General features: G+C 38.1%; 1 protein-coding gene across 9 annotated transcripts in view; it reads left to right on the top strand.

Moving 5' to 3' along the window:
* Nucleotides 1–2012: 2012 nt before the first annotated feature.
* PCDH9 (protocadherin 9) overlaps nt 2013–27013 on the top strand; it is a 672821-nt gene continuing 647820 nt past the window's right edge. For 3 of the 9 annotated variants that reach the window (XM_031504807.2, XM_077781369.1, XM_031504813.2), the window contains exons 1-2: nt 2063–2633; nt 3835–7004. In XM_031504807.2, coding sequence (XP_031360667.1) covers nt 3969–7004 — 3036 coding nt within the window. In that variant the 5' untranslated portion in view covers nt 2063–2633; nt 3835–3968. Of the gene's footprint in view, nt 2029–2062; nt 2634–2721; nt 3268–3834; nt 7005–27013 lie in introns of those variants that run through there. The other 6 variants (XM_031504814.2, XM_031504816.2, XM_021538956.2 and 3 more) reach the window with 4 other exon arrangements.

A 27013-nucleotide genomic window follows, 5' to 3' on the forward strand; every position in this document is an offset into this window, starting at 1 on the left:
GAAATGACTATGGTGTGATTAGAATAAGAATGTTATATGCCTGTGATGTTACTAGAATGAGGCTATAAAACGTCTGTGATGCCATACTGCTGTGATATGACTAGTGTCAGGAAAAATGTGTGTATTATTCATGCATACATAAACATGCCGTATTTCAGAAGCAGACTGCATTACACAGAATGCTAGCAGTTTGAATTATCACCTTTATTAATGGCTATTCTGCTTTGTATTTTAAAAGACAAAAGAACTGCACACTTAATTCATTCACAGAATTCTTTTTCTAAGTGGTTTGGCAGTAAGGTTGCTCCTTCATGTCACTTGCTTCACTTTCAATGCCAGGGCTCTAGCCATCCTTCTTGTATTACATAATGAACATTTTTCTTAAACTATTATTAGATCCAGTTCCGTTTTCTAATGTTACTTGATGTCATCAAAACCAGGATCAATTTTTTTTTTCTGTGTAACAAGAGTATTTTGGACACAACTACAAAGCACAGCAAAACTGAAAATGTTTAATCTTTACGCATCATGGGATCACAGGATGTGCAATGCTCACATACAGTGGCTGCATCCATATGACTTCCAAGGATATGTACATTTATCAGTATGTAGCACACAATTCCAAGCCATGCAAATTTCTGACCTCTGAGTGGTACAAGCAGCTCCCACCATTTTTTAATAGTGCATCCTATGTGCAGACACATATGGGAGTCTAAGAGCCTGCATGTGAAAATGTAAAATCCTCAAGGTAGAACTTCAATCTTTAGCTCACCAGTGCTGTCCACTGAAAATGTGCAAATGAAATAGTACCACATACAGAAAAAAGTCAAATGCTGATGTTATCTTTGTTTTTTTCCTATGCATATATATTTGAAAGACTTAACCAGAAGCAACAGCCAGCATGGCCACGTACCTGAGCATACTAAATTGGATAGGTTCTAGCATACAGCTTGTAGATTCAAGCTGAGAAAAGCTAGCAATAAAAGCACAGTCAATAAAGGTTCATTCATACTTCTGAAAACGTTGAAAAAGGCACTACATATAATGCACTATAGATAATGCACTATAATCATCTTCTTGTCACACTTTTGAGGTCACTCATATCATAATACATTGTCATTTTATTACAGTGTCTTCCAGGCATGTGATGCTTCTTTGTGGCTAGCTGGATAATTTACCTGTGTCATTTATGGAGAAGGCGAAACGATCACTTTTATTATTTATCAAACCACAGAGAGAAGGAATCTTTTCCATTTCAATGTTTAAGCAGACAAAACCCAAACCAGCAGAGTAGCTCTCTCCCTCCCTTGGCGAGTGTTTCGGCTGACCCTTCGGGAAAGGGAAGGAGAAAGGTGTGCAGGCGTAAATGGGAGCCGAGACAGGGCTGGAGTCAGAGCAGCCTGAATTATAGATGAAAGGGCATGTATTAAATATAAGGCCGAAGCGGGCGAAGGCGGGCCGGGGCTGGCGATTGCCTCCGAACCTGCGTGCGCCGGGGGCGGCCCCGCGGCCACCGCTGCGCTCCGCGCCGGGCCCGACTCGCACCGCGGGCGGCCGCGCTGCCCCGCGCAAGCGACACCGAGCACGCACTGAGACATCCCCGCCCCCCAACCTCAAACCACACCACCAACCCAAACGCACACCGAGCCCTTCTTTCCAAATTACCCCACAGCCCCGCGCAAGCCCGACGCTGCTTTCCGCGCCCTCCGCACCCCCGACCGCGGAGGAGCGCTCGCCCGCCCTCCGCCCGCGCGTGTCCGCCGCGCTCCGCCCCGGAGCGCCCCGCTCCCGCCGCGTGCCCCCGGCCGCTCCGCGCGGCGCGCAGCCCCCGCCCGCCCGGCCGGCCGCGGAGCGACGTGCCCGGCGGCCAATGCCGCGGCCGCGCTCCGCCAGCCGCCGCCCCCGCCGGCGCGGGCCAATGCGGTGCGGCGGGAGGGGTGGCCTCGCAACGCTCCCACCTCCCTCTGGGCTTATTGAGAGTTATATCAAGAATTTCTGTTCAGAGAGAGAGAGGGAGAGGGAAAGAGCGTATGTGAGGGAGAGAGGCTGGGAGGGAGGGAGGGAAGGAGGGAGGGAGGGAGGAAGGAGGGAAAGCGCCGCCGCTTCCTCCCGTCACCAAAGCAATAACCTATTAGGATTTCTTTTTTTTATTATTTTTTTTTTTTATTTTATTTTTTTGGGTAACTGTCACCCCAGAGCTAAAGAGGGAGAAGCACCGCCAGACCAACTCTTGCCATTTCCAGTCAGAAGTTGCAGACTTGATGTAGCTGCCTCTGCTCTGCCGAGAGAGGGACGGGAATGGTGTGCAGTGCAGAGTGGAAAATACCCCCGCTCTAAGAAGTGCACCGGATTTTTCTCTTGCTGTTTGTTTGGGTTGTTGCGTGCACGTTAGGCACCCAAAGGATCGCCGTTTCACAGGAATGAAACGTGGAGAGGATGACTAACGACAGAACTGCGAATTTGTTCCCTGGAGTTGCTAATTTGCCACCCCGAAGCAACACATATCTCGAGGAGGAAGCGTTTGGCTGCTGCTGATTTCTCCAAAACTGGTGGTTTACCAGATGCATTGTGCTGTATCTGCTGGAACAGATCATTGCTTAGCTGCAGCAGATCGTCAAAGGTAGACAACTAACGTAAGTGCAAACTTACCCTTAAGCTGGGATGCATTTCCTTTAAAGAAAAAAAAAAAAAAAAGCCAACGCACAGTATATTTATCTAGGGAAAGAATCAGTGTTTGGGATTCTGTTGATGTTGGTGGGAAAGGCTCACCTACTCGCTGTCTCTGCATCCCTACCTGCATTACTCTGCTGGAAGTAATCACAGGCATCAGTTACCGTGCAGCTTAATGCAGATAAGATTAGTGCTTAGGGCTGCCTAGTTCTGTCAAACTGTAGGTGTTGGCAGCCTTGCACCCCGATAATGTGCAGTTAGCAGTGCATGCAAACAGAAGTCTGTCAGTCGCTTTCCTTTTTTTTTTTTCTTCCACCTGCATTATTAGTCTGCAGTATTTATATGTGACAGCTGCTAATATCATCCTGAAGGGAGACCAGTGTTAATGGGGAAAGGTTTCACCTTTTTTCCTCTTCATATAATCACAAAATATATATTCTATCTGTAAACATACTTCCTGCTTCTAAGTTACATTTGGAATTTCTAGCCTCCTGATTTAGACTGTGTTAAAAAAAAAATAAAGTTTTAGGTTATTAAACAGAAGGAGAAGTATCCAACATCTGGAGAAGAAACACTGAGCTGAGACTGTAAGAAACTGTAAGTCCTGTTATTGTCTCATCAGTTAACAGGGATGTGAAGTAGCCAGTGACGACTGCTGCAGCAGCAGCATGTCCGGGTGGTTATTTCCCAGTACGATAGCTACAGAGGGGTATGCAAGGTACAGCGAGCAGAAAAAAATCTGGTTAGCAAGAGCTAAAAAATACATATGGAAGCAAGCAGCAAATTACGTTTGGCAGCTGGCATAGCAGTTAGAATCTAAGTAGTCCGGGAAGGTTTTTTACTTGCACCAAATGACTGGGTGGAGGAGGGTAGAGGGGGAATGCACTTTATGGATTACATGGTGTACCAAGAAATTATTCAGAAAGTACGTGTCGAAACAGTAGCTACCCTTAATCCTGCAAGTAGTTATTTTCATTTGTGCTCTGAGCAAATGCAGCCGGTGGGATATTGGTGCATTTGTCCGGAGGGCTTGCCTGTAAAAGGGAGCAGTAGGAAAATGTACTGCTGCAAGTGTGCATTGCAAAAACAAGTAGTAGTTGGAGATTGTGGATTTATCATGCCTAAAAAAACAATAATGCTGTTTCTGTGTGGTTGTGTTGACAGTGATGTCTCCAAATAAGAAATGAGATGTAATGCATCCTGCAGTCCATGCATGCCTCCTCTTGCAAATCGCGCATCATTCCTCTCTGGAAACCTTTAAGTCCTAAAATCTGTGAAAAGAGAATAAAAACATTATCATGGACCTGAGGGATTTTTACCTGTTGGCCGCTTTGATTGCCTGTTTAAGGCTGGATTCTGCTATAGCTCAAGAACTTATTTACACTATTAGAGAGGAACTGCCTGAAAACGTGCCCATAGGGAACATACCAAAGGACCTGAACATTTCTCATATCAATGCTGCCACAGGGACCAGTGCCAGCCTTGTCTACAGACTGGTGTCTAAAGCAGGGGATGCACCTCTGGTCAAAGTGTCCAGTAACACAGGGGAAATCTTTACAACATCTAACAGAATAGACAGAGAAAAACTATGTGCTGGAGCTTCCTATGCAGAAGAAAACGAATGTTTCTTTGAACTTGAAGTAGTGATTCTCCCCAATGACTTTTTTAGGCTGATCAAAATAAAAATCATTGTCAAGGACACTAATGACAATGCACCTATGTTTCCATCCCCTGTCATCAATATTTCCATCCCAGAAAACACTCTGATCAACAGTCGCTTTCCAATCCCATCAGCAACAGATCCTGACACAGGTTTCAATGGCGTGCAGCACTATGAGTTGTTAAATGGGCAGAGTGTCTTTGGACTGGATATTGTAGAAACTCCAGAAGGGGAGAAATGGCCTCAATTGATTGTGCAGCAGAACTTGGACAGAGAGCAAAAGGACACCTACGTGATGAAAATCAAAGTAGAGGATGGAGGTACCCCCCAGAAATCCAGCACAGCTATCCTGCAAGTCACAGTAAGTGATGTCAATGATAACAGGCCAGTCTTTAAAGACAGTCAAGTAGAGGTCCATATACCAGAGAATGCCCCTGTAGGCACCTCTGTAATTCAGCTTCATGCTACAGATGCTGATATAGGAAGCAATGCAGAAATCAGATATATTTTTGGTGCCCAAGTCGCCCCTGCAACCAAAAGATTTTTTGCTTTAAACAACACCACAGGGCTGATTACAGTTCAGAGGTCCTTAGATCGAGAAGAGACCGCTATTCACAAAGTGACAGTGCTGGCTAGTGATGGTAGCTCTACACCAGCTCGGGCAACTGTCACCATCAATGTCACTGATGTAAATGATAACCCTCCTAACATAGACCTCAGGTACATAATAAGTCCCATCAATGGCACAGTGTACTTATCTGAGAAAGATCCCATCAATACAAAGATTGCCCTAATTACGGTTTCAGATAAGGACACTGATGTGAATGGCAAAGTGATCTGTTTCATTGAGAGAGAGGTCCCCTTCCACCTGAAAGCAGTTTACGACAACCAGTATTTGTTAGAGACCTCTTCCTTGTTGGACTATGAGGGCACCAAAGAATTTAGCTTTAAAATTGTGGCTTCTGATTCTGGCAAGCCCAGTTTGAACCAGACTGCCCTGGTAAGAGTTAAGCTGGAGGATGAAAATGACAACCCTCCGATTTTCAGCCAGCCTGTAATTGAGCTGTCAGTTTCTGAAAACAACCGGCGTGGTCTATACTTAACAACTATTAGTGCCACAGATGAAGACAGTGGGAAAAATGCAGACATTGTTTATCAGCTTGGTCCTAATGCCTCCTTTTTCGATCTGGATCGAAAGACAGGAGTGTTGACAGCCTCCAGAGTTTTTGACAGAGAAGAGCAAGAACGTTTCATTTTCACTGTTACGGCCCGAGATAATGGCACCCCTCCTTTGCAGAGTCAAGCGGCTGTAATTGTTACTGTGTTGGATGAAAATGACAACAGTCCCAAATTTACTCATAATCATTTCCAGTTTTTCGTATCAGAGAACTTACCAAAGTATAGCACAGTGGGGGTGATCACAGTGACTGATGCAGATGCCGGGGAAAATAAAGCAGTGACCCTTTCCATCCTGAATGACAATGAAAACTTTGTGCTGGATCCATACTCTGGAGTTATAAAGTCCAACGTTTCTTTTGATAGAGAACAGCAGAGCTCTTACACCTTTGATGTTAAGGCAGTGGATGGAGGGCAACCTCCTCGGTCTTCTACAGCAAAAGTAACAATAAACGTGATGGATGTTAATGATAACAGTCCTGTTGTCATCTACCCACCTTCTAATACTTCTTTTAAGTTAGTGCCACTCTCAGCAATTCCAGGATCGGTGGTAGCTGAAGTCTTTGCTGTGGATATAGACACTGGCATGAATGCTGAGCTGAAGTACACGATTGTAAGCGGCAATAACAAGGGTTTGTTTCGGATTGATCCAGTGACAGGTAATATCACTCTGGAAGAAAAACCAACTCCTAATGACGTGGGGCTGCATCGCTTAGTTGTCAACATAAGTGATTTGGGTTATCCCAAATCCCTGCATACTCTTGTTCTTGTATTTTTATATGTAAATGATACTGCTGGAAATGCCTCTTATATTTATGACTTGATACGCAGGACTATGGAAACACCTTTGGATCGGAACATAGGGGACAGTAGTCAACCCTACCAAAATGAGGACTATCTCACAATCATGATTGCTATTGTGGCTGGTGCCATGGTTGTCATAGTGGTGATATTTGTCACGGTTCTTGTTCGCTGTCGACATGCGTCCAGATTCAAAGCTGCCCAGAGGAGCAAGCAAGGTGCTGAGTGGATGTCTCCCAATCAGGAAAACAAGCAAAACAAGAAAAAGAAAAGGAAAAAAAGGAAATCTCCAAAGAGCTCCCTTTTGAACTTTGTGACCATTGAGGAGTCCAAACCTGATGATGCAGTTCATGAACCTATCAACGGGACAATAAGCCTTCCAGCAGAGCTGGAGGAGCAAAGTATAGGAAGATTTGATTGGGGCACAGCACCACCATCAACCTTTAAGCCTAACAGTCCTGATCTTGCCAAGCATTACAAATCTGCCTCTCCGCAGTCTGCTTTTCATCTCAAACCTGACACTCCAGTTTCAGTGAAAAAGCACCATGTGATTCAGGAACTCCCGTTGGACAACACCTTTGTTGGTGGTTGTGACACCCTTTCCAAACGCTCTTCCACTAGTTCAGATCACTTCAGTGCCTCAGAGTGCAGTTCCCAAGGAGGCTTCAAGACAAAGGGCCCCTTACACACCAGACAGGTAAACGAGCACTTTTACTGGTCTATAAGTACTGCATACAAGTGCCCGATCAACCAGTATTAAAAGTGCCACTGTGTTGTGGGTTGTTTTTGGTCTTTTTTTTTTTTTTAATTATAATTTAATTTAGTTAACTTTATGGGGGGAAAAAAAAAAACCTAAATCAAATGCCAAAACCAAAAACAAACAAACAAAAACCTTGACCTCTTTATCATTTACCTGGGGCTTAACCATGTGTTTGCAAAATGCCTCTGATAGTTTGGGTTTTGAAGAATTTTGATTTTTAGAGGACCGTTATGCCTCCGTGCCTGTGCACATACATGTGCATAAGCAAAACTGATAAAAAACCTTTTTTTTTCTCCCCAGTATTTAACTGTCCAATTGTAAAACTTATTGAAGAACTGTTCCTGTATGTGCTCAATTTCAGTCAGAAATTTGACTGTTTCAAGGTTGAATGGATATATACATTGTTTCAAATTTCAAAGCGAGTTGGCTTGAATTTCTTTTTCTGTTCAAGCTGATTTGGAACCTTGCTAAGTTAGTGTTGCTAAAAGGGTTAATGTTTTTTTCCCTAACAAAGACAGCCAAATTTCCAAACTACTTGACTAGTGAAGCACGTGGTTTATTGGTAGGATATAACTAAGCCATATGTAAGTCTTCCTCTTGTTTGAGTTCAACCTGATTTTGTTGCAATAGATGGAAGTTGGTATCACATAGACAGTTTGCTGCATATTTTAAAAAATGGCCAAAGCATACTTTTGAAAGGAATGCGTTCTCTGAATACATCTGAATTATGCAGGAAAAAGAAAAAAAGTCAGTCCATTGTAAATATTTTCTCATCTTAGTAATGCATAAGCGATCTGACATATCTCATTTTAAACTGTGAAACACACCATATGAAGAGGGATTAGGAAGCTGAGAGACTCATATTTCAACCAAATCCAGCATTAGGTGTTTGTTTTCGGTTTGTTTTTTTTTTTTTTTTTTTTTTTTCCTTTCCTTAGGTCTAATAGCTGCTTGCTAATAAAGACTTAAACGCGGTGCTGTCTTAATTTATTTTCCGGGCGCCCGTCTTGCGGGCTCCGCGGGAGCGCGCGCGCGCGCGGCCCGTAGGTGGCGCCAAGGCACCGCGCGGCGCGCGCTGGCCGCGCGCCAGCGCTGCGGAGGCGGCGGGGCCGTGAGGGAGCGCCCGGCGCGCCCGCGCCCCTTGCGAGCGGCGGGGCTGGTCCGCGCTCCTCCGGGACACGGATCCCGGAGAGCCAGGCGAGAGTTAGGCTTGCCTCTGCGAAACGATTTTGGCGGCAGGCAAGTTTAGGACAAAGTCATCCCCTTGCTGTGGCGTTAGCCTTATCTGAGGTGAATGTGCCGTTCCCGGGAGTGTGTCCTGACTTTGCATGTCTGTAAGGTGTCACACTGACAAAGTGCTAAGAATAGAACAAGCACTTTGGAGGCAGTTCTGCTAAAGTGGCTGCTCAGACAAAACTCCTTCTTATGAGAGACACTGAAAACCCCGCAGAAGAATCTCACAAACACCTGATCTCTCTAAGGGACTTTAAAGAAGGGTCTACTCCCTAAGCCATCTCACAGCACCGTGCACACATTGTCAACATAACTTAAAAATAAAAAAAAAACTATCAAAACCCCCCAATAAATTATAGAAGAGTTCTGCAAAGTCTGTGCTTACTAGTCTGAAGTTTTCTCCTCAGTTTTAATTGCAAAACATTATCCTTCCAAACCACACATTCCTTTTCTGGTCTGAGATTATTTTAATTTAGGTGTAAATTATCTTAACAAACTCTATCAGAAAACTCAGACTTAACTCCCTATAGTATCTGGATGTGGAAAGATTATTCTATCCTCTGCAACATCTGGAGGCAGTTGCGACACCCAGAATTTTTTACCTGACAGAATGTGTAAGCTCTGCATGGCAAAATTGAACATGAGGGGAAAAAAACTCTCACACCCATACAAAAACAGCTTAGCAGTATTTCCAGAGTTACTGCTATTTATTACATTAAATACCTCGGTCTCCATTTAATAATATCTGCAATTATAACTATATATGGATCTGATTCAAATTTCACTGAGTTCTTAGTGTATCCTTTTTGAAGTCAGTAGATACTCGTGATTGGGATTGCTCCCTGAAAAAAACTGTATTATTATATGCAAATGAAAATACAATTATTTCTTAGGAAGACAGTTACCTAATCTGACTTTGTATATTTTTATTCTGTGGGGAATGATATAGTGTCTTTTTGGTTTTTTTCCTCACAATGATGAGTGTTACAGGATGTAGTCTTCTTAGACTTCCTTGTTAATTTTGGCTGGAGTACTATAACCATCAATGGTAGTAATCATTAGCAATCTTCCTGTTCTTCTGTCTGTAATTCATAAAATTACCATGCATTTTAGCTTATATTCATTTGCACAGGAGTGAAATACACCATCATAGGTATTTTTAAAAAAATTGCGATAGAGTATGGTCTTTAAGCAAAGTATTCAGATTTAAAGATCTTACTGAACAGTAGTGTGTGCTAATACCACAGCATCTGAAAATTTTTTCTACAAATTCCTTTAGGAAGAGATACTTAATACTGTGCCATTATACTGTTTTATTCATGTTTAACATAGCTAATTTCTCTGCATCTAATGTTGAGTTAGGTTACTTATGTATATTCACTAACTTGCTGGGTCTTGAAAAGAACATGGGAATCGTTGTGGATGATGTTAAAATAGGGAAAAATGAAAATAGGATAAATATATGTCTAAGAAATACTAGCATCCTTCATCTTTACTTACAATTTCTTTTAGTTCAAGGTAAACATACACACACAGTGTGTCTTGCAGATACATTTATATTAGCAAAGAGCTGAGACCTAAGTCAGCACTTGGACTTCATTCAAGCAAAATCTCAGTGCTTTTGATGGGCATGTGGCCCTAGAAATCTGTTAGAACTGGATTTTAAATCAAAAAGCATTTAGAATTTTAAATGTATTTTTTCATTAAAAAAATGGGGGTTTTGGGGGAGTTTTGGGGTGGGTTTTTTGGTGTTTTGTTTTTGTTTTTTGGTTTTTTTTTTTTGTTTTCGTGGGCAATTTCTGTGCAATCATCAATAAATTTAGTGGAAATTCTGTAGTTAAGTTTTTACATGTGACTTTGAATTGTACAGACTGATGTTTCATAAGTACCCAGGATGAAAACCAAAGCCTCCTTCAAGTGCCTATCTTGCAGTAAACCTGGTGGATGCTCTGAAAAGAGCATTTTTGAATACTTGAACTTGGGATTGTTCTAAATGCTAATTCACATAATTAGGAGTATGGAAAGGATGTTGCACACCACCAGCTTATATAGATAACTAAGCTTCCAAAATCAGTGTTATGACTCATAAAGAATACTGAAATCTATGCAGGCTTCTCAATCAGTGTTCTTTTCAGTATTTGATTGAACTTTAAAATGCGCTTCAAATTAGTAAGTCATTACACCAAACAGCTACATAGAAATACAGCAGAAGACGACATGTTGTATTTTTCTATGTGAAAGACCTCTTTTGAAAAGCAAATAAGCAGACAAAAACTCCTACTCAATGTCATTAGATTAACAATAGATTAAATAATAAAATAAATTAAGCGAAATTTACTGTGGTTATCCCAATTTTAAATCATAACAACTTCATTTAATCAGACTTAAAGCACAGCAGTAACAAATAACACAGGTTTAAAATATGTATCAGTATAGGTTGTGGGCAAAACCTTTAGTCTTCATTCCTAATCAAAATGCATTTAGGCATGTGCTTAACTTTCATTTAATGTAGTAAAACTGAAGCAGATCCTTCCAAGTGACTTGAAATGTTGTCTTCAAGAAAAAGTCGTAAGCACACTATAAGCACTTTTCTGAATCAAAATGATAATTTAAAAATTTTGGAAATGTGCATGGTTCTAGAAGATTCAGAAAAGTTGAATATAAGTTAACACCGTCCTTGTATTTCTGTGCTCTAGTGGCAGAAATTAAGGATTTGGGGCTCGAATGACACATTAACTACATTCCATACTAAAGTATATTTTTAATCTTATACTCAAAAACATAAGCTCTGTAGAGATTGCTTTATTCCTTTTTTATCCAATGGACTTCTTGCCTGATCAAGGAACTAGTAGCCAGGCTCCTGCTGATCAATGCATATCGATTAAGCTTTATGTGGCAAATCTAATTGATGTTATCTTACTCTGGAGTGTTTAAATTTGTAAGTTTGGAGTTTATGTAAGAGAAAAGAAAAGCTGAAAACATTAATGACTCTTAATTTGATACGCTGAGAGTGACAATTTCAAGGTGCATAAGTTGATGGAAATCTGCATTGGAACAGCAGAACAGAGCTTACGTCACCTGAAAATATTAAAATTCTGTAACCATAGCATTCCACAGTTCTGTGTGCAGTATTATTTTTAGTGGCCTTGTTTCATCACTTAGTATAAATAAAAAATACATAAATTCTTTTGTATGTTTAGTTTGGTTTATGTGTTAACATGAATATTAGTCTTGGGTGAGGACTAATCATCTGGAAATCTGTCTGCATGTAAAATTCAATTGTTTTCTAGTTCTGTATGTTTGTATATTTATACTAAAATATTAGAAATGGTTATAATGTACAGTGTATTTTTTCTAATCTTGTATAACTGAAAAATAGGTTAACAGATTTCACTGAACTGTCTAAAGAAATTCATCTTTGAGCTGAGACCAAGCATGGAAATTTTAGCTGGAAAGAAGAATTTTTCAGAAAGTTATGAGCATGTGAAAACTGTGAGTTATAATGGATATCTGAACATAACCCTAAGCTAGAATACCATTGTCAATAGTGATGGTAGACATGATAAACTAGAGTAGGGAACTTTTTGTGTATACAGGTCAGACAGTAAAAGCTTAGTAATCTTCATTTCTCTTTAAATGTTTCCTGTGCATGAGATTTTTATCAGAATCACTGGAGTCTCATCTGTCCCAAATATCCAAAGCCAAAGTTTCACATATGTTAAGAAATTTGTGCCACACACATGAGTGAGAACTGGATCCTGAGTTTAACGCTATTGCAATTTTGTATATAGGAACATGGGAGAATCTTTTTAGTTTCCATTTCAGAATTTCACTTCCAAAGAATCTTTTCTTCTAGCACGGCAAAACCATATCAGCCACACGTTATTGACAGCAATTTTATTGTAGCTAGAGGCTTATAGTAAGCTGTTTATTGCTGTTCCCTAACGCAGTTGACAGCAATTGGGGAATTAATTTTCTTGCCCCTGATGTGCTTTCTTGGGTATAAACAACAGATGTTAAAGATATGAAAACTGTGACCCATTTACATTCAGCAACTCTTTACATGAACAGTCTACCTGTCTGAAGTGCAGGTTTCAAGACCTGACTAATTTTTCTCCATCAATTCTAGGATTCTTATTTTTGCAATAGTATTCTTACTCTACCATTTAATTGCATTGAACATATAGGATTTAACTGACAAAATGGACACATAGTGTTCTGAAAGACCTAACAGGAATTACAGATGCTACCTAATATTCTGGTACCATTTCTTTCACAGAACATCACGGTGGTCTATACTCATAAGTTTCCTCAGCTGCTATCCAAGTACAGCCATGTTGCATACATTCTGTAATGTCCATGTCTTTGGTGATGGAAAAGAACATACATAGAATCATGTATTATTTTTTCCTTCTTTTATTTCTTTGGCTTTCCATCCTGTGGCACAATGTATGTAACATTATTTATCCCCATACAGTGATGTGGGCACTTAATCAGTTCATTTTTGGTTTACAAGAGATAGCATTCCTTTGAGTGGAAAGATTTACCAGACTGTAGATAAGAGATGAATGGATGATATCATATTTTACTGAAGTGTGGGGAGTGTGGGGAGGAGAACATCTTTTGTTAATTTCTATCTTTTAGAAAGACATTTGCTATATAAGGGGCTTTAACATCTTACCTAACTGAAATTTTAAGTGCTAGTCTAGACACAAAATGCATGTGTACTGTTCCCTTACAATTAAAACACCATACAAAAAAATTCCTCCTAAAGGAGTTGCAATAATTTTCTTGCAATGGATTATTTTCTAGAGAGCTATAAACTCTTTCTTGAAGCAGAAATAGCTATTTCTTGCAGAAGACACATTAAATTGATGTTGCTACTTTTTCCACTGGTTGTGAAATTATGAAAATTTGAAATTTGAAAAAAATTGTTTTGAACAGCAGTACTGTTGTAGCCATACAAACCCATGTATATATTATTCCTGAAACCACTGGGTTTCAGAAAAACATAAAGGCTGCTACAATTTTGGTACAAAATTCATGTTAATCTTTCTAAAAATATCTGGACATTCAAATCTTGGAATGATTTGGCCTTCATTCCCCATTTGATTTTTGGGTTTTGTGAATACTCTGAATTATATATGATAATACAGAGAAAGGTAGTTAAAAATTAGATTTGTAATCATCCTGAGGTGTTTAAATTGTACCAATCTCAAGAGGTACTCATTTTTTCCTTCTTTTTTCTTTTGCAGCAAGTGAGGTGGAGGGTGTTTGTCCTGCACAAATATTAGAATTTTTACTTGAAAGTTAGTTTGGAAAATGTGCGCTTCCAATTACAAGAGGACAGTATAAACAGCCTTTTTCTAGGGTGACAGTTCGTAATTTGAAGATTAATCCAAGCTGGGATAAATCTGCTGGTTTATTCCATCTGCAGCTCTTTTTAATGTTGACTTCTTTATAAAAATAATAGGATGATATCAGGTAATATTTACGAAATCTAAAATATATGTAAAATTAATCAGAAGTGAATTAAAAATCTTTTTATTTTGAGCTGAATCTGATAAAATGGGAAAGATCAGCAGCTGGATTTTTCTTTTTTCCTTTGCTTTCCACCCCAGGATTGCAGAAAGGAAGAGTTTTAAAATAACCACCTCTTCCTAGTCAGAAAATGAAATCAGATATTCTCACTAGCTGATAGCTGAAAGAGAATCACTACTGATATTGATTTATAAAACACTTTGTAGCCTGAAACTGATATTCGTTCATTTGCCCTCATTCCTTCCAGAGAAATTGTCAGATGCTTCATTTGTAGTTCTGAAGGATGTTCTTATCACCTCCTAGGCTTTCATGTGTTACTAGTAAGAAAAATCTCTTACTGGTTTTCTTTATCATTAAAAAGTGTTAAATATCTGCCTGTACAATATTTTTCATCAAATGAACTAATTTAGCCTATGTCTTGTAAGGTCACAGAGCCTTTAAAACACTTAAAAAATCAAGAGGAAGACCATGCTTAAGTTATGAATGTATTTTGCTATTCTTCCAGCCCCTTGCTGATTGGTAGCCAGCAGTAGTGTGTCTTAAATGGCTAAGCCTAATAGATGTAAATATCTGTCTCCTTCATAACACATAAGGTTAAGGAAACAATTGTCTTTCTGATGTAAAGGTTCTGTAGGATACATATGTTTCTACAGAGAACACCTCCTTCCTATGTTGACAGGATGCACAGCCTGAAAGAGAATGATATTCAACTCCTGTTTTTAGTAGCTTTCCATTCAGTGAGATAGGTTTTGGGAATATGGTTGTTATTCCAGTCCCTCTTCTTGGAGCATGTGATGAATATATCATGATTGCTTCAGATGCCCAGCTTCTGATGGTGGATCTAACCTTATTTCTGTAAGTGATGTTCACAGAAAGTATAATTGGTGCAGTTTTCACCAGTACACTTAGCTGGTAGTGCCTCCACACACAGTGCGTTTTGCTTCTGTTGAGACTATGGTGGGATTCATCTTATCTGACTTCTAATTCTGTAACAAATTTAATCTGCTTCAGTGGGTTTGTGATTTACCCCATCCTGAAGAAAATGTGGTGCCTCAAGCTGAGTGGCAAAGCTGAGCAGCGCAGCTTGGTGAGATGCATCCCATGTCCGATGAAGAGTATAATTTGGTGTGATCCATATTCTTTACTTCCTGGTGAAGAGCATTATCTAGTCCATTTTTCTCACTGGGGTCAAGAGAAGGGTTTTAAGGTTATGTATTTCTTTAAGTGAAGGTATTATTTGAACAGTGCAGGTCAGCTCAAAAATGTATGGGCACAATTGCCACTAAGAAAGTCTTCTTTAGATAATGACTCAAATTCAAAGGCTTCCAAATTAGCAGAAAGAGACTTACTGACTTTCTATTAAATCCTTATCTGGCCATCAGCTATCTATTTTAGTAAGACAGTGCCGTAAAACATCAGTTATTTTGTTTTGGTGCTGTTCTGAGTATTTCTGGTTTTCCTCAACACTGCATGTTCCTTGGTACCTTGTTCTGTGAACCTTAGTACAGGCCATTCACATTACAGTGTAAAAATGTTTCTTTTACCTCTCTGGTAAAAGGTATGTGTCTATAGCAGTATGAATTTTCAGTCAGTTGTCAGACTGTCTCACTTTCACCATTGCAAAAATACAGGTCAAAATATCAGTGACATGCTAGGTTGCCGCTAAGAGAATTTGAAATTGCCTTCAGTTTGTGACAACAGTACTCTGATGGTGTTGAAGTCTGCAGCATCCAGAGCAGCAGGAGGTAGGCTGCTTACCACTTGCATACCCTATTCATCTCCCATATTTTTAACTACTGCCAGATAAATAAGAAACAAACCAAACCAACAAAACCCCCAACTAAAGAAAAACAACCAACCGACCAAATATCCTCTCTCTCCCCACAAATTGAATCTGCATCTGCTAAGGACAGTAAATGTTGCCTGTTGAAATTTAATCTCTCTACTGTACAGGAGATGGACTTTCCTATTTGAGATTTCATCAGTTTCATTGCAGAAATCTGTTACATCTGTCAAACATTTCAGTTTGAAATGAACATATGATTTTTTGCCTTTGTATGCTACAAGAGCACCAGATTGTCAATCAACAGAAGTACCAAAGATCATCACAATATAGGTGATCTGCTGCTGTGACTGGCATTTTATTTTTATTTTGATACATATTTTTTCTTTCTCAAACTTAAAAATGGCAATACTTTTCTATAGTGGTGTAACAGATGAGAAATATGGATATGAAGGGAGGTCACTCCAGTCCTGTTAGTCTTAGCTCCTAATGCCCATTCTATTGAGATCACTGCTACAGTCCAGGTGGGCAATGGAGCAGTAGGTGACTGTATGAATTTTATGAATGCCCATCCTGTGTGAATGAGACAAAAAGATGAATGAGACTTAAGTATATTTAATTTTGTTATTCTTCATTTTTGCCGTAGTTTTAATGCATTGCAGCAAACCTCAAGCAGCCCAAAGTATTTAACCAGTAGGGCAGGACCACTTCTGGGTGGGCTGTGAAGTCTTTCAAACTGCCTCTAGGCAAAGTGGGCTCCCAAACCTTCAGCAAGTAATTTGAATCTTGTTAAATTATTGGGGTTTTGATCTGCTTCCCTCGGTACAAATCAGAACTTTTGTTTCTTAATGTGATTTTTCAAATTTTGGACTAAGAAATGGGCAAAAGCATAGATGCTTTTTGAGGGGTTTGAGAAACTGATGCACTTCCATGGTTGTGTGATGTGTCTATTGATAGCATCCCCACTGAACATCCCTGGATTTTCTGAGTATCACTCAGCTTTGCTGAATCTAGGCTTTGGCCCTCTTCTGGGCTTTAGCAGTTGATTAAGAAATATTCTAATCCATCACAGAGTACCAAGAAACTAATGGCTTATGAAGTATTTTAGTCTTCAAGCTTCCACTATAAATTATATGAAAAATAGTGTCATTTGGCTGATGCTTGAATACATCTCTTTCTTTTATGAGACACTGTCTCTGTCCTTTCATGTTTGTCTTTTTATTCTCTTCTTTTATTCTCTGAGAACACTTATTTTTGTAAAACGTATTTATGCACATATTAGAAATCTGAATTTCCCCCTCAAATACATAGTATCACAGTGCAGAAGTGGCACATTTTATGTACAATCTGTTCTAGTACATTCAACTCATAACCACACATTGCTTGTGTGATTTTAGACTTTTAAAAGACTTTTAATGAACCATGCTCTTTAAGATTCAAGGATTTGAAACATTTGGAAGTATATCTGTATGGCAGCATAGTATGGGAAGCCATTCTATATGTGTTGTAGTTAAAACAAGTAGACAAAATAATTATTTCATATATGTTTTTATTTGCTCACTTTTTAAAATTTTCTTTTTATAAAGCTATTCATACTTTTATATATGGCATAATACATTCTCAATTTGTTTGTAATAGGTGTGCTATCTCACAGACTTATGATAGAAAGTTCTGAAAGAAAACAAGAACAAAAAAATGTTAATCATAAGGCAGAAGAGCAGAGATTGCCACTCAGTAACTGGATAGTGCTTCTTGAGTTCAGCAATTTGAAAGGGAGATTGGGAGGAGAGATGAAAACATTCATATATCTTTACATTTCAAAATGATTTAAAGATGACTGAACTTGTAGGAAAACTTATTCTTTAATAAGAAAGCTGGCAGTGCTGCTGTGATACACAGATTGTCAGTGATCCTTGAGTCTACTTCTTCAAAGCAGTGTGCTGAGCACTTTTCAGCAGAGCAGTTCCATTCAGTGACTGCTGAAGCTTTATGGTGCAGATCACCTCCAGACAAAGTACTTCTCGTTGTCAACTATGATATTTATGTGTCAAAAGTATGTCACAGAAGTAATTCTCAATTTTAGAACTTTCATTCTTTGGATCAGTGGTGACCACATTAAAAAACGCTCTGCATTCACTGTCTCACATTTGGTATTATTTAACATTTTCATGTCCTAGTGCTAAATAGCAGCCTTAGTTGTATTCAGTATTGTGGAAATTCATTTCAGCAACCCTCTAGCTACTGAAAAGTGTTATATCTTACATCCTGCTGTCCTCAGTAAAGATAGTTGGGGGTCAGGATAGCACTGTGTGCTCCTGCTTGCTACTGCTCATGGCTTTTGGCATCTGATAGGGATGCTGTGATAGCACCTTCAATTAAAAGCCATAGGCAACAAGCATAACAAAGAGAATCCTTAAGACTGCTTAATATTATGCCATTACTTTGACTTGAATAAAACCAGCATGAGAATAAATTGCCTATGTTAGCTTAATTGTGATCTTCACCTAAGCACTACCCATGAGACCTTAGACCCAGAAAACGCTAGTGGGAGTATCACGGGCTTTTTCTGAGATTGCTTAAATTTATCATATTTCTGTTAGAAAACACTGACGTGATTTTATTCCAGCTTTAAAGCCTTAAACTTTTCCTGCCTGTTTTGGGTTTTCATTACTTTTATGTCTATACAGTCACACAGATAATCAAAAACAAAAAAAGCCTGCATATCTCTGCATGTAACACTTCTCTGCAACTATATAGCACCTCATTAGTTTTTTTCAGTATCAGAGATAAGTTAGCATTCTGTCATGAAATCTGAACTGCCACTATATCTCGCTGAAGCTTATAAGCCATGCCATAGTAACTTTCAAAAAGCGCATTAACTCTTGCAACAGAAGATTCAGTCTTGTAAACATGAAGAAATCATATGTCTCTACCTATCTGTGAAGACAATTTGTTTGACATTTTCTTCTGTAAATTTTGCTGCTCTTAGAAATATTTTGAAATAGAAAGGGAGAAATTTCAGTTTTGTCTCTTTTTGCACAATGCAATTGACTGAGGTAGACCTAACCTCATTTACATTTGGACTGTGGTGGCTGTACAGTCATTACTTTTTGAACATGTTGTGCCTTTTTCTCATTTTTTTAAGTTTCTATCTTCACTGAAAAATAAGCGTTTTATATCAAGATTGATGTTGTGAGCTATCTGCCTAAATGTAAATCCTTGTGAAGACAAGAGAGAGGTATTTTGTACCTTACTGTAGCTGGTCAAGGTCAGCCTGGAACAATTCCCTTGATCTCTACTGTCTATGTATGGATGAATATACAATACCTTATCATTAGCAGGATTTTTTTTACCTATTTCAGCATGAAATCGTGCTGCACATGTCTTGCAGTGAGGTGCCTTTAAGGATATGATTTACATGTGTTCTTACTCTAGGTCCTTTATCACTTCTCAAGTGATGCCAAGTGAGTCTGTCCTACTGTCTGGAAAAACCATACAATTTGGTCCTGTGGTTTAATTAAAGTCCTTGGACTTTCATATACAATACTGATGATATTAACAGAGGTACCCCTACGTGTTCCTGCCAGGCTTGCATCACCATCTGGTGTAATTCCAATGCATTTTCATACATCATCAATGTCAGTGTTACTGTTCTGCAAACTGTGCTAGATTGCCAATGATTGCAGCTGCATACAATGGCTGTAACTCGGTCACCCCCTTAGGCAGAGTAATATGAATCACCAAAATCAAAAATTAATTCAGCACAGGCCTTTACTTTGTGATGGTAATGGTATAGATGTGCCTGTATTCTATTTTTACTAAAGTAAACCACAGTATTTTATAGGAAGCCTGATCAGAGCAAAACATTCCATCCATGGTCTATTCCATGTTGGCAATAAATTTTCCTAGTAGACTAGGAACAAATTTCAGCTTCTTTGCAAGTGAGGGAAGCAGTCCTGGGCATGAGTTGCCTTCTTGGAGTCATTTTGTTCTGTAGCTTAAGTCTGCCTGCTCCTAATAATGCTCTTCTCAGTGTATGTGTTCCAGCTTTTGAAAGTTTCTCCTGAAACTATCCATAGGTTTGGGGTTTATAGTTCTTAAAAATGTTCCTTTGTATTGTCTCATCTCTTTATTTTTGAGCTGATCTCAATGAATTTGTTTGATATTTTCTACTTCTGTACTTTCTAGGTAATTTGCCTGCCTCATATACTGCACAGGTGTTCCACTTATCCTCTCATTTTCAATATACTTTTATTAGCATTATTTTCCCCCATCAACCTACCTACAAGGCCACATATTTGATACAGTCAGTAGTGAGAGACATTTTCCATTCACATGTGATACCTGCTGGCTGCTGCTTCCAATTATGCCATATGCTGGAAAGCTGAGCTGTTGAAGTATTGGAGTGAATGTTATAATCAAACTAGTTAAGAAGTAGCAGTGTGTCTCATAAAGGGTTCTGGACAATGTCTGATTTCTGCCATAAGCAAAATACTGACAAGTCCTGCTTTGTTTTGCTGCTTTTTCAGGTGGCAGAGAGCTAGACATACATTCATTATATTGTAAAATCATAACCTTCGAGATCTTGCTGAATTTGCCCTACAGCTATTTATCACATGATTGCAGGGAATGAAAATAACATTCTTCCTTCTACTAGGAATATGTTGCTAACCTTGGGGCAAGATAGTGCATAATTTTATGTGTGCCTAGTCTTGCTGTTATATATAGACTGTTTTGAGATGAATCAGTGTTATCATTTCCCAGAATTTAGCACTAGTGCTTTAGCAGAGCCAAGAAGATTTCATATACTTAGGCTCTTGGCTACAATAGTGACCAGAGATCTCAAGTCTGAGTCACATTTCTATTAATGCCATTTTATAGTCATGGACAAAGGCCAAAAAGATGCTAATATCATTTGCTTCTAAGTTATTTTATTTTTTTTAGGTTAAGGCTGCATGTAACTCTACTTGCTCCAAGTAAAGTCTATCTGAACCCAATTCTTATTTCATATTCATTAATTTTGTACTTGTGAATTCACAACTGTTTCCCTGATGATTTTGCTTGTTATCAAGAGTTGAATCTGTCTCCTCCTGTTTGTGTGATAATCCTTCTTTCTTCCTCCCACAAATGGGCTGAAGGAGATGCAAAGATCTCTATCACATTTTTCTGTCCTGTGGCACCCATCCTTCTCTTGCAGCTTCTTGAGTGATAGCTGGGTTTAAACAAGAAGCAGTAATTCACTTTAAATATCAAGAATTATAGAAGCTGAAGTTCAGCCCCTTCTAATAGTTGCCAGTTTAACCTCTGAGCTGCCAAGCTGCAGCTTTTATAAATATAGCTCTACTATAGCTGTGTAACAAATATGCAGCTCTGAATTCCTGAGTTGCTCTGTTTGCAGGGTGGTATGCCAGGAGTAGTTTTAAGCACATTGAAATAATCTCTGATACTACATAGACATTGTCTGTCACAGCCCACTTTTGAGCTACTTATGCATATAGACAACATTTTTTGGTATTGTCTAAAGATAAACCTTTCTGGAAGAAAATTTCCAAGCAAATTGAGTTTCAGGTTTTAGTGTCTGTGATACTTTAACATCTTAAGAACAGCAGGACAACATGAAATTAACAAAAAAAGACTGAGGCAAATACTGATGAAAACAGTTGAATGTGCAAATCAGACCACATCCACTGTTTTTAAAAAATACATGCTTTTGAGTGTTATGATAGTCTATGCCCTTAACGGGAACTTGTACAGTTATAAAATAGATGCTATTTTTTAATCACAGGGAAAAAATTAATCACATTTCTAGTCCACAGGTCTGTGATGTTTTAAGTAGTTTAACACAATAATAAAATGCCTTGTACTTAATCCAAACCCACTGGAGCTTCAGATTATGCTGTTCCAACTTGCTGTGTGAAGTTTCTTCAAGGAATTCCTAGTTGATTAAAGCATGATAAAAACTAACATCAGGAAGTGAGAAGTTTTTTTTTATTGTCTTCTGTAATGAGTTAGCTTCTCCAAAATATAGGTATAAAAACAGCAGTCCACTTTTTCAGACTCAGCTGAGGCAAACATAACAATTTTAAATCATGTAGAACATACTCAGGCAAAGTACCCATTTATTTTATTGAGAATTTTGCCTGATTAAGAACTGTTTCCCCCTTGTCTCTGAGTTTCTTGGACAAACTGTGTTGACTCTGATCCAGTAATGTAGAGCAAGCTTCTTAATCTGGCACATTAAATAAAAGCTCAGCTGGGAGAGGAATGCAGTATTTTGTCTTTGCATTTCAATTGAGTCAGAACTTCTTTTAAGCTCAGGCTGTGAGAATCATCTTCAAGCAATATAACATCATACACAAACTCAGGTGATAGATGGTTGGAATGAACACAAGTGTATGATGGGGCACATCTTTCCTGTTAATAAAAATAAAAATAAGTAAGTGCAGCATTCAGACTCCCTTATTCAGTTCTGTCAAGCAATATTTGTTTTGACTTTAGCACTTCTACTGTTTGGAGTCATGGACCTTTCTTTTTACACAGACAGGGTATTATCCTAATCTGCATGCTGGGAAAAAGTCCAGTTGAGAGTAGCTGAAATTCTAAAGGAAGTTTCACTTTTGACCACATCCCAATTTTGAAATAAGATTGCTAATGTAGGGAGGCTTGCCACTTCTAGAATTATGGAGAGGGTCTTGAATCTTTCTCAAAACTTTTTTCCTCACATTTTTATTTCTTTTCTCTGTGAAAATTTCTCATGTTTCTGTCAGTGTAATAATGAAAAGAGTTGCACTTTTTATTTCTCAAAAAAATGATTATTTTTTTCCACTTGTACTGAGACTTCAAGCTCTGCCAAAAATCTGAATAGAAATCACCAATTGTTCTGTAATTCTTTTAGCAATTACCACACACCGTTGTTCAAAATGCTGTAAATACATAAAACTTCAGCAAGAAAAATCTAGCACAAGTAAGAAAAATCTAAACAAGTAACTGATGCAAGTACTAACATATACATATTTTTCATTTGGAAACATATGAATTATGAAACATAAATACATTGTCAGTAAACCCATGAGCTATCATTTTATCACATGTTGAATGAGGGGAGGCTGCCTGTACACTGAATGCTTGTAAGCTAATTTATCTCACAGGAGTACCCACAATACTCAGTTTAATATACAGAAGTACTTGCTAAGAAGCTTACCAAAATAATATGGTGGGTTTAGACTAAAATCATACCAGAAGGTCCATCCTTCAGTTCTCTGAATCATAAGAAGAGACAGATTGTTTCAAACAGAAGATGAGAAATAATGTAATCTAACCAATCTGCACTTTGGCAGAGTCAGCATAGGATGGCTGAGGTTTTTCTGCTTATTCTGAGCTTATGTATTTATTTGACAGAATACAGAAGAACTGATCATTTTAATTAAATATATGTTTTCCCAAAAAGAAAAATTCTTGGTAAATTCAAACAGGTCTTTATTGGTGGTTAGATACATAATGCTCCTCAGGGTCAGCCAACAGGGTGAACTAGTTGATGGCATCAGCCCACACGTGGAAACTGCAATATTTAAGGCACCATTGGAAAAAAGTAGGTACTTGCTTCCTTCACAGCTTTCCCTAAAGCCTTCCGTCCATGACGCTTCTTCAACTTCAAAGTCCATGAAGTTTTTTCTTCCAGGCCTTGGGAACTGTCACTTTTTAGAAATCTATTGATTAAATTTTGTGCCCCCTTTCTTTTTTTTGCTGATTTTACAAGTTTCGCTTTTCTGCTTTTTTAAGGCACTTTGGCTTTCCTTCCTACTTTCTTCCTATCTAACCCAGTGTAGCAAAAGTATTCTTACTTTTCTCTCTTACCCTGACTGCAGGCCTACTTTTTTTTCACCTTTGCATTATTTCCCAGGAGAATGAACAAATACTCCCATGCAGTAACCATTACCTGTTAGGAAGTAAATCATACATTTGTTGCATCTTACTGGTTCATGCTTTTTTATCATCAGTAAGTATTAAATATGTAGACTTAATTAGTATATTTGGGTTTGGAATTTTAAAATAGAAAAATTTCCTGTTCCCTAAGCCAATGCATTTAATTCTGTATCAATGACAGGTCTTTCAAACAGAGCAGGCAAAAATAATTACATGACATATATTGTCGCATATCTCCTGAAAAAAAAATTTAAAAATTATTTATAGTGGTACCATAGTAGTATATATATAGTAATGGTACATAGAAGTGTATGTATATATATAATTGTTTATATAATTTTAAGTGGTTTAGAATACAGAAATATCAATATTACTCTTTCAGTAAAGGGTAAACTGAGATATAGTGAAATAAAATCTTATAGGTGACACTTATTTTCAAGGCAAATGGTAGAACATGGATTAAAAACTGTACATCCTATGCAGAAGTGCTTATATAGAAGAATAAAATTGAATTAGATATAAAGTGTTAATGTCTTCATGGAGGAAAAGAGCAGTTTTAGAAATCTAGGATGCCAGTACCACATCAGCAGCTATTTGCATAGTATTGTCAGGGACAACCTTCTGTAGACAATTCAGTGAATCAGAGCTGTTTGATTAATCAAATCAAGTCTGTTGAAGCAATGCAGAGAGGTTATGTCTGCTGGCAATCTGATTTGAAATCAAATGTTTATGGATTAATGAACACAAATCAATTGCTTCTAAGACCCTTTTCAAGCAAAATCTTAGGTCTTTAGAAATGTAGCTAAGTAGGGAATGATTATCCTGGTCTGACAGCACAAGTGAGAATTTATCCCCTCAAAATACACTCTTTACAATTAAATAAAATCCAAGCAATTAAAAGCAGCCAAAACAAAGCAAATAACAAAATTTGCAAGTCATGTTTGCTATTTTATTAACATATGGTAATGTAAGCAGTCTGTAATCATAGTTACATTGAATTATAATTGAACAATAAACTTAACAGAACTATTTAATATCAGCTGAGGATCTGTCCCACAATCTGTGTTTTAAAAATCAGTCCAGGCCTCATGTCCAGATGACCCTTTCACTTTAATGTATAGGAAAAAAAAAAGAAAGAGTATTCTTTCTTAGCAGTACTTGTTCATTATATTATCTTTAAAAAATGTGAACAATGTGCATATTATAAAAGTAAGTATGTAATCCATTTGAGCATAAAAGAAAGTTCTTCTGCTTTTATAGGAATTGACTCAGAAATAATTCATGTACAATTTTCTATTCCCTTGCTTTCTCTCTTCTCCTAGAAGGCTCTGCTTTGGTTAGATACTAAATTAGTTATATCTAAATGCCATCTTTGTTTCTGCCCCCACTGAGCTTAACAGTTAATTTTCCTAGCTAGAATAAAGAAATCCTTGCTTTCATATTTTATCCCATCCCCATGGTGCAGTAGAGCAATAAGAAGCATCTAGTTTTTACAGAGTTAAGTGAATAGAAGCACTTTTCTGAAGAAAATTGGCTGGCTTTCACACACCACAGAAAAAAAAAATCATCAATTAAAAATGGAAACAGCTGGAAATTAACATCTTCCTCTTGTTGAAGGTGAATATTAAACTGCTTCCAATTATACTTTCCCTTTCTTTGTTTGAAGATGATCATTATTATTTTACAATTACACTTTTACATCCTAAGGTAATACTGCTTACCTGCTTGGTTTGTTTTTGAAAAACCTGACTATATAACATTTTATTTAAAACTAGCTGTACTGGCTTTGTGCACAGCATAACTGAATCCTAACTTCATTGAGGGTAAAATTTTTATCAGAATAGTTTAGGGTTAGCGAAACTTTTGCATTAAAATCTCTGTAAATTTTGCATTTTATATGAAGTGCTTTTGAAAAGCCTCACTTTTGCCTCATAAACTCATAAAGGTCACAGAACTAAATTATAAGCATATTGTCTTGTATTTCACTTGAAATGTAATTTAATCTGGAGGTTAGAATATTTTAAATGGAAACATTAGTGATGACAGTCATTAATCTGAAAAAAACCCCAACCCAACACAAAAACAAAACCAGCAAGACTTCAGCCACTATCTTAAAACTCTAAGAGGTAGATGCTGTTTTGTGCAAGGAGAAACTCCATGAACTGGCCTCTGATGAAGTTTCATACTCTGTCACCATCTTAAAGTCATGACTCTTTTAGTGTATAATAATATCTTTTAGCTGCTTACTTTAGTGCTAATTGTTTAATTAAATTTTGGTCAATTAGTTCCATTAATTTAGGTTGATTGGCTGGTGTAGATTTTCTAGTTATTTTGGTTGCATTAGTTTAGTTGGGCCTAAATAATTCAAACAAGGAAACTATGAGGCCAGTCATGTTATCTTGTGACTATGCATGTGCATGTATAGATATGAGAACAGGTATATACATGTGCTTGTGCATACAGGATTACATGTACCTATTGAAATCCTGAGGATTCTGCTTCAGAGAGAAGACATGATGGTGGCCAAAGTTACATTATTCAGGTTGTCTAATGAACATGCACTGATACCTATTTAATAGCTAAAGAGTCATCAGAAGGAAATTCAAAATAATTTTCAACAGTTTTTATGAAGCCAAACATAATTTCTCTTGTGAATAACCCAAAAGTACTTCACACTGTCCAGTTGAGAAGTACTTTTAACCAAGTCTTCATACAGTACTGGATAATCTCTGTTTATGAAAACAGCTGAAGATCTAATTTCATGACATTTGAAGATTTATTTTACAGAATAAAAACAGAAGCCAAATGTTACAATGAACCATCTGAAAATCCAGTGCAATTGCAGTCCAACTCAATGTGAAGCTTCTCCCATAGAGACCTATGGCATATATACATCAAAGGTGAATATATTCTGTACAAATGCCTTTAAACAAAAGCATGATATAAGGCAGACGAGATGAACACTTGTAACCTTTGTAACTCCCAGGTTCCTCCTTAGCAAGCAGTTCCCTGGCTGAATCCCAGTTGTTTACAGTCTAAATGAGACTAAAACACATAGGGACATCACTTAAGCATCAGCAATATGGTTGGAGAGAGTTTTTAACTGTAAGAGATCATGAACCACCACTACATGGGTATTTCTGATTCCATTTGTGTTAGATGAATTTTACTATTTGTTTCTGGATGTGAAAGTCCTCAGCATTGCAACTATGTCAATCTTTGGCCCTGTGGGATCTGGACAGATATTTGCAAGATTTCATCGGGGAAACACCATGCTGATACTAAGAGTGAGCTGTCAGGTGCAATTTCCATGTATAGATGTGTAGAACTGTTGCATTGTGCTAGCAGATAAACTTGTCACCAGTTTGGCTTGTACTTTTGGTTGTGGCATGGTTGGGTTCTGCCTGTGCTGTGGGAAGGTCTGTCCTGAGCATCTCTGCAGGCAAAGTCCACGTGTCAGTGTCCT

The sequence above is a fragment of the Lonchura striata genome, chromosome 2 (assembly GCF_046129695.1).
Source record: "Lonchura striata isolate bLonStr1 chromosome 2, bLonStr1.mat, whole genome shotgun sequence".
NCBI classification, from domain to species: Eukaryota; Metazoa; Chordata; class Aves; order Passeriformes; family Estrildidae; genus Lonchura; species Lonchura striata.